The following is an 8,963-nucleotide window of genomic DNA, read 5'->3' as shown; positions in this document are numbered from 1 at the left end:
GAATCCACAATCTACAGCCGCTTTAGCCCTTTCATGCATGAGTTATTAAAAAACAGAGCAATATATTTTTCTTATTATTTTTTATTATATTTCAATGCAAGTTGATTTAAAAACATTTTTTTTTAATTGCTGTAATTTTGAGCAAGTTGCAGAAGTGTCCACTTGAGTTGACATCTTGCAATCCTGTCACAAATGAAAAATTGTTGTTAGTTAGTTATGAGTATTAGTTATTGCCCTGCCTTCTCTAAGGTGCCATGTACCGATTTCTGGTGGTATACCAACTCCTTCAGGGGTGTGTACCTATCCCTGGTGTGACGGCCGAGGCTGCCAGCTCTTCCTTCCTGTTTTGCTCCCTGTGTTTTCTGCTGTAAGTGATGTCGCCGCCCACTTGCAGTGCTGGTGTGGTCTGCTTGGCCCTGTCCATTTGCCTTGCTGACATGGTTTCCAGTGTGTTTGTGGGGCTCCGCCTGCCCTTGATTGGTGATCAGTTGCACCTGAGAGGAAGAGCATGAAGCCAGGCTTCCTCATTGTTTGCTCTCGCTCTCCATGGACAGCCTTTGAGTTTGGTTGATTCATGTCTTCTTCTGTTTTTGCACAGTTTGTGGGGTGTTTTTTGTATTAAAATATTAACTTAATCCAGTTTAATCCAGCCGGTCATAACAAAAGGGGGCTCAGCCAATTTTGCATCTGGGTTTCTTTTGGTAAAAGTCGACTTAGTAGTTGTAGGTGTGGTTTTGTTGTCAAGAAAAAAACAATGGTTTGGGAGGCCCATTGTAACTGGTGGTTTTGTGCTGAGTTAATGCTTGTTTTCTGGGTAAAGTAGTGGATTGAGTTTCCTGAGGTCATTTGGCTGCAGTTGTGGGTGGTGTGCTAATGCAGTGTGTGATCGTTGAAGAGAGTGGTTGGCTGGATAAATCCATTCTAGTCAGAGCATTTGTCACTCCCCAGTTAGGTTGTAGCAGCAGTTTCTCATCAGGAAGGACTGTTGAATTTGTTGTTTTCTAGGGGTGGTTTGTTATTTTTGTATGTTGTCCGCATGGCTATCAGCAGTTGGCTCAGGGGCATCACCGTAACATTGGCTGGGGCAGTTAGTCTTGTCCAATGAAAGCAGGCTGTAGGTGCAGAATTACCCACAATTACACATACGTAGACTAGGGTTGAGTTAGTTCAATTTGGTTTAGGCAGTTTAGGGAAGGCTCCTTTCTTAGCTAACCCTCTCATCGTACCACCAGAAATCAGTACATGGCACCTTAGAGAAGGCGGGGCATACCAAAAGTCGAAGTACCATACCACTAGGAAATGGTAGGTACCGCTTTCCACCAAGCGACATACCAGCTTACCAGGGATCTTGCCGTCTCAGTGTTTGGGCTGTTCCCTCCTGGATATCCAGGACCATCTGAGATTAGATGTGGGGCAGGTGAGCAGGATCTGGGTGCAGGTCTGGAGGTGCTGCTACAGGAGGGTACAGTCTGCATGCTGCTGGTTATTTTTTTTACATTAATCAGTTTGTCACCGTTCTCCTGATACAGCCTTCACTGAACAAGAAATCCCATCACATGCATCTTTTGTTATTTTATTTTACATCCAGTTACATTACTAAAATTACTAAATATACATGACTAAATATGACCGCGCTTTTTCTGTTCACTTCCTGCAGCAGCACCTCCACTTCAGAACTACTGCAGTTGGTCTTCCCCTCGGAGTCCGCTGATTCACCATCTGTCAGCATTTCTCTCAACTTCTCTCTTCTTCATCACTTTCTGTGACTGTGTGCATACGGCACTACAGTGTCATGTTCTTTAGTGGGCACTGGCAGGGTGTTTACTTATGCTAATTACAACTGCCACACACTTTCAATTTGCAAAGACTGTGGGATTCATCAATATAACTCAATTAAATTTTATTTATATAGCGCCTAATCACAACACGGGTTATTTCATGGCACAGAACTTTACAACATAATACAGAGAAACCCAACAATTCAACAATTCAACAATTCCCACATAAGTTAGGAGGCAAAAAAAACTCCTCTTTAAGGGAGAAAAACCTCCAACAGAGGGAAGGAAAAACTCCCTCTTAACAGGAAGAAACCTCCGACAGAACCAGGCTCAGAGATGGGCGGCCATCTGCCTCGACTGGTTGGGGTGAGAGGAGAGTAGAGAGAGAAAAGGACAGTGTAGAGATACAAGACATGAATATGAGAACGGAGGTGCGAACAAATCCATGGGTTTAAGAACACGCCATGAATCTGATGTCGAGTTTTTCTTCGGACATTTCTTAAGAAGAAATTTAAGAAAAAAAAAATTGGTGAATGAGGCACATCCATCCATTATCTATACTTGCTTTATCCTGAACAGGGTCATGGGGGCTGGAGCCTATCCCAACTCACTTTGGGTGAAGGTAGGGTACACCGTGGACAGGTTCCCAGTCCATCACAGGGCAACACAGACAAACACCATATATGTTCTCATTCACACCTAAAGGTAATCTGTAGAATCTCCAATTAACATGAGATGCATATTTTTTTGGACGGTGGGAGGAAGCCGGAGCACCCGGAGAGAACCCACACAGGCAGAGGGAGAACATGCAAACTTCACACAGAAAGGCCCGGGCCCAGATTCGAACCCAGAACCTTTTTGTTGTGAGGCAACGCTAACTACTGCACCCCCCTGAATGCAAGCAGTGATGCACTTCTCCCCATCTCTACAGCTGAGAGACTGCCTCTCTGAAATAGTCTTTTTATACTCAATCATGTTACTGAGCTGTTGCTAATTAACTAATTAGTTGCGAGATGTTTCACTCGGTGTTATTTTTTTTTTTTTTACTTTACACAACTTTTCCAGTCTTTTGTTGACCCTGTCCCAACTTTTTAGAGACGTGTTGCTGCCATTAAATTCAAAATAAGCATATATCTTTCAATGTCTCTGTTTCAACATTTGATATGGTGTCTTTGGTCTATTTGCCATTAAATTCTCCCAGTCTTTTTTGGTGTTTCTCAGACTGCAGGTTCGGTTGGAGCTTAATTGTTGTGTCTTTACCCGTTACCCGATTAGGTCAGAATACCCCTGATTGAATTTTTTTAAGTTAAAAGACACAGATTTCCCTTTGTTTCTCTTGACCTTGTTCAAAGGCGGGAGATGTCCCAGAAGAGTTGCCTGGGTGGTCTCTTTGTTAAGGTTCTCTTGCATTTTGGTATCAACAAATTCTTTTGTGACTACGGAGGATTTCATTTGTGGGATTTTCTGTGCTCGACTTTCCTTTCCTGGGTCAGATAAAACATTTGCTCCTGCTTCCTGCTGTTTAGACGGCGCCCCTTCAATATAAGTCAGTTGACTTGTGGTCTGATTCTTATCTTCAAGTAGCTCTGAAAAGAGGAAAACGTTCTCCCTCGATGAAAGCTGATGATTGTCTTTGGGTTGAATCTCCCGTTTAAACGTCCGTCTCTCAACCTCGACAGTGTTTTTCCTCAAGTGTCTCCCCTGAAGCTCAACAACATAGGGCTGAAGCTGCCGGATTTCTTTGTTTTTCTTCACAGATAGCTCATTGCTCGGTGCTTCTTGCTCATTGGACTGCTCATCTGTACTATTAGTCCGAAGCACAGGAATGTTGAAGTTTTTCCTCTCAAGAGATTTCTTGAGAGCTTTGTTGTCAGCTGATTTCCTGAGCACATTCAACTTCAGCAGCTGGATTTCCTTGCTCTGCTCCTCAACCAGTTGTTTTTTTGCTACTTTTTGCTTGTTCAACTTTATCTCACAGCGTACTAAATCACATTTGAGCTGTGTCTTTGCTTTCTCACAGCTGTTGAGTTCAGATGTAAGAGTTTCCACCTTTAGCTGGACTTGTGCTGAGTTCATCTGCTCTTCTCCAAGTTTTGCCTGAAGCTCAGAAATGGTGACATTACTCTCCTCAAGAGTCTTCTTAAGAGTTTCATTGTCAGCTTTTTTATTGAGTAAATGCTCCTGAAGATGTTGGATTTCCTTGTTTTTATCCACAGCCAGCTCATCGCTTGGTTCTACTTGCTCTTTCAAATTTCTCACATAACGTGCTAAATCCCCTTTGAGCTCCTTCTTTGTTTTGTTACAACTGTTGAGCTCAGATATGACAGTTTCCAGTTTTAGCTGGACTTCAGCAGTGGTCGACTGCTCTTCCAAAAGTTTAGCCTGAAGCTCAGAAATGGTGATGTTCCTCTTCTTTAGAGACTTTTGGAGAGCTGCATTGTTGGCTATTTTCTTGAGTAAATTCTGTTGAAGATGCTGTATTTCATCATTTTTCTCCTCAGCCAGCTCCTTGTTTGCTGCTTTTTGCTCTTTCAACTTTATCTCACAGCGTACTAAATCACATTTGAGCTGTGTCTTTGCTTTCTCACAGCTGTTGAGTTTAGATGTAAGAGTTTCCACCTTTAGCTGGACTTGTGCTGAGTTCATCTGCTCTTCTCCAAGTTTTGCCTGAAGCTTAGAAATGGTGACATTACTCTCCTCAAGAGTCTTCTTAAGAGTTTCATTGTCAGCTTTTTTATTGAGTAAATTCTCCTGAAGATGTTGGATTTCCTTGTTTTTATCCACAGCCAGCTCATCGCTTGGTTCTACTTGCTCTTTCAAATTTCTCACATAACGTGCTAAATCCCCTTTGAGCTCCTTCTTTGTTTTGTTACAACTGTTGAGCTCAGATATGACAGTTTCCAGTTTTAGCTGGACTTCAGCAGTGGTCGACTGCTCTTCCAAAAGTTTAGCCTGAAGCTCAGAAATGGTGATGTTCCTCTTCTTTAGAGACTTTTGGAGAGCTGCATTGTTGGCTATTTTCTTGAGTAAATTCTGTTGAAGATGCTGTATTTCATCGTTTTTCTCCTCAGCCAGCTCCTTGTTTGCTGCTTTTTGCTCTTTCAACTTTATCTCACAGCGTACTAAATCACATTTGAGCTGTGTCTTTGCTTTCTCATAGCTGTTGAGTTCAGATGTAAGAGTTTCCACCTTTAGCTGGACTTGTGCTGAGTTCACCTGCTCTTCTCCAAGTTTTGCCTGAAGCTCAGAAATGGTGACATTACTCTCCTCAAGAGTCTTCTTAAGAGTTTCATTGTCAGCTTTTTTATTGAGTAAATTCTCCTGAAGATGTTGGATTTCCTTGTTTTTATCCACAGCCAGCTCATCGCTTGGTTCTACTTGCTCTTTCAAATTTCTCACATAACGTGCTAAATCCCCTTTGAGCTCCTTCTTTGTTTTGTTACAACTGTTGAGCTCAGATATGACAGTTTCCAGTTTTAGCTGGACTTCAGCAGTGGTCGACTGCTCTTCCAAAAGTTTAGCCTGAAGCTCAGAAATGGTGATGTTCCTCTTCTTTAGAGACTTCTGGAGAGCTGCATTGTTGGCTATTTTCTTGAATAAATTCTGTTGAAGATGCTGTATTTCATCATTTTTCTCCTCAGCCAGCTCCTTGTTTGCTGCTTTTTGCTCTTTCAACTTTATCTCACAGCGTACTAAATCACATTTGAGCTGTGTCTTTGCTTTCTCACAGCTGTTGAGTTCAGATGTAAGAGTTTCCACCTTTAGCTGGACTTGTGCTGAGTTCATCTGCTCTTCTCCAAGTTTTGCCTGAAGCTCAGAAATGGTGACATTACTCTCCTCAAGAGTCTTCTTAAGAGTTTCATTGTCAGCTTTTTTATTGAGTAAATTCTCCTGAAGATGTTGGATTTCCTTGTTTTTATCCACAGCCAGCTCATCGCTTGGTTCTACTTGCTCTTTCAAATTTTTCACATAATGTGCTAAATCCCCTTTGAGCTCCTTCTTTGTTTTGTTACAACTGTTGAGCTCAGATATGAGAGTTTCCAGTTTTAGCTGGACTTCAGCAGTGGTCGACTGCTCTTCCAAAAGTTTAGCCTGAAGCTCAGAAATGGTGATGTTCCTCTTCTTTAGAGACTTTTGGAGAGCTACATTGTTGGCTATTTTCTTGAGTAAATTCTGTTGAAGATGCTGTATTTCATCGTTTTTCTCCTCAGCCAGCTCATTGTTTGCTGATACTTGCTCTTTCAGATTTCTCTCATGCTGTGCTAAATCCCTCTTGAACTGCTTCTTCGCTTTCTCACAACTGTTGAGCTCAGACGTGAGAGTTTCCACTTTTAGCTGGACTTCATTAGCAGTTGACTGCTCTTCTTCAAGTTTAGTCTTAAGGTCAGAAATGGTGCTTTTCATCTTCGTCAGAGACTTTTGAAGACCTGCATTGTCTGCTTTTTTCTTAACTAAATTCTCCTGAAGCTGTCGGATTTCTTCATTTTTCTCCTCAGCCAGCTCATTATTTGTTGCTGCTTGTTCTTCCAGATTCTTCTCACAGTGTGCTAAATCCCTCTTGAACAGCTTTTTTGCTTTCTCACAACTTTTGAGCTCAGATGTGAGGGTCTCCACCTTTAACTGTAATTCAGCAGAGATCAACTGCTCTTCTGTAAATTTATCCTGAAGTTCATCATTGGTGACATTCCTGTTCTTCAATGACTTCCGGAGAACTTCGTTGTCAGTATTTTTCTCAAGCAAATTCTCTTGAAGCTGCTGCATTTCTTTGACCAACTCGTCATGTGCTGCCTTTTGTTTATTCAACTTTCTCTCACAGCAAACTAAATCAGTCTTGAGCTCCATCTTTGTGTTCTCACAATTGTTGAGCTCAGTTCTGACAGTTTCAAGTTCAGCTAGAAGGTCAGAAATCACAATTTTCTTATTTTTTAGAGAGTGCTGGTGAACTGCATTGCTGACTTTTTCCTGAAGCAAATTCTCCTGAAGATGCTGAATTCCTTTGTTTGTCTCATACAGCTCATCGCCTGGTGCTACTTGCTCTTTAAAATTTCTCCCACAATATGTTAAATCCCCCTTGAACTGCTTCTTTTCTTTCTCATAACTGCTGAAGACAGTTTTAATAGTTTCTACCTTTTGATGACCTTCACCAGAGTTCAAATGCTGTTCTGCAAGTTTAGCTTGAAGCTCAGAAATGACCACTTTCCTCTTTTTCAGAGTCTCCCGGAGAGCTGTGTTGTTGGCTTTTTCCTTAAGCAACGCCTTCTCAAGAGTAGCAGTTGCTGACTTTTCCTGAGTCAGAGCCACAGTTTTGGATAATTTCTCACTTTGCAGTTCTTTCTCAAGAGCCACCCTGGCCGTTTTTTCCATTTCCAGGATCGTTTCCAGCTCAATTTTTGAAGACTTTTCATTTTCTAATGCATTCTGGATACTATGTTTTTCCCTTCTTTTTTCTTCTACCATTCCCCAAAGAGTAAGGTTGCTTTGTTTGCTGCACTCCAGTTGCTTCTTCAGGAGATCTAATTCATAAGACATGTCCATCTGCAGAAAAACAAAAAACAAAACAGAGTTGGTTAAAGACATGCCTCCACAATGTGCTTGTACATCATCTAATAGCGAGCCAGTTTATTTGTGTTTGTGTTCATCCTGTGAACATAAAGGCAGCATAAGTACCTTTCATAATACTTAAAAAAAAAAAAAAAAAAAAAAAAAAAGATATACATGTATGCATCACAGAGAGTGGAAATATCCAAAAAGCTTTTTTCATGTAATTTTGAAGGAGTGTAAATTCATTGGTAACACTTCACATAAGTGTGTATGAATGATCAAAGATTCATGCAAGAATTCCTTACTTACGCATTAGGCCTACTTGATGCATTAATACTGCATAAAATCATTGGGAAGTAATAAGTTAAAAGTCTTTCATTCATATTTCCATGTATGAACACATTCATTAAAACATTAACTAAGGTGAATATATCAATGATTATGATTTATTAAGCATGATCGTGATGAATTCTAAGCAAACATCGTAGACCACTGACACAAACTGCAGCACAGAGCCCATAATTAACTAAGCATAAGTTACTTCTGAGTTTATCATGTTTGTGGCCCCTAAAGTGGTGTAGAGTTTGGTTCACTGGCACAAAATGTTTACTTAGAATCCATCATGATCATGCTTAATAATTCATAATCATTGACGATGTACTCATCTTAGTTCATTGTTTAATTAATGTGTTGTTTATGCATGAGATCTGTGAAGTGTTACCAATTCATTTGTAAATTTAAAAGGATGTGGGGTTTGACTTACCATTTTGATGTCCTGTCACTGACTGGAAGTATTAGTGTAAACTTTGACCAAATCTGTTTTCCTCAGGGTGTGAAAAAGGAAAGTAGTACCAACGAAGTGTCTGGTATTTAGTTGTGCATCACCTATGACATCACAAACTTACAAAACATTCCATCAGATTCCATTCTACTTGTGCATCACCTATGACATCACAAATCTAAATGACATTCCATTAGATTCCATTCTTGTTGTGCATCTCCAATGACATCCCTAAAGTCAAAAGATATTCAATCATGCTCAGTATTTTTTTGTGGTCCAAATATAAAATCTCCTTTTTGTTGTTGTTGTTGTTATTATTATTATTAAAATTTTAAAAAGTTTGATTTTGCAGCAGCTTGTTTGACTTTCTTTGTGGTAAACCTGTGGGAATTGCCAATAAATTGCAAGTCTAAATTTTAAATCATTAATCAATTAAAATTGTACACCTTATTAGTTACAATAATTATCAAGAATGTATGACTTATGCATTAGTTCATGCATTAATATATCATGAGTCATCAGAAATTAACATGAGTTAAGTACCTTATGTATTTATACATAAATAACACATTTCATAAAGCATTATCTTAGGTGAGCACATCATCATGATCTAAAAAGCGTAAGCCTCGCGTAAGCGTAAGTCTTTGTTTGAAAAAATGTTGGACCACTGAACCAAACACAACCAACAGAGTGTATCATGATTGTGGACTCTCAAAATGAAGTCGTGATGCATTTGATCTTTAATGTCCATAATTCTACATTAGTTATCATGAACTGATGTCTGAGTTTGCGCATGAAACCATCATAAATTAATCCGTGTAAAACTTTGTGTATTACCAGGGGATTTTACAAGGATCCACACT

At 40.0% G+C, this 8,963-nt stretch overlaps 1 protein-coding gene across 1 annotated transcript; it reads right to left on the bottom strand.

Annotated features, from left to right (window-relative positions):
* Positions 1-227: 227 nt before the first annotated feature.
* LOC138628875 (putative leucine-rich repeat-containing protein DDB_G0290503) lies at positions 228-7,839 on the bottom strand. Its single transcript, XM_069712184.1, has 3 exons — positions 7,801-7,839; positions 3,120-7,313; positions 228-494 (listed from the first exon to the last, which is right to left on the bottom strand). The coding sequence occupies exons 1-3, from the start codon at positions 7,837-7,839 to the stop codon at positions 228-230; spliced, it is 4,500 nt and encodes a 1,499-aa protein (XP_069568285.1).
* Between the last annotated feature and the right edge of the window lie 1,124 nt (positions 7,840-8,963).

This window comes from Brachyistius frenatus, unplaced genomic scaffold (genome assembly GCF_029030835.1).
Source record: "Brachyistius frenatus isolate BFR_SWC_R1_liver_20210118 unplaced genomic scaffold, ASM2903083v1 Contig_107, whole genome shotgun sequence".
Taxonomy (NCBI): domain Eukaryota; kingdom Metazoa; phylum Chordata; class Actinopteri; family Embiotocidae; genus Brachyistius; species Brachyistius frenatus.
Note: the sequence above shows the minus strand (reverse complement) of the source record. Positions and strands in the feature narration are given on the sequence as shown.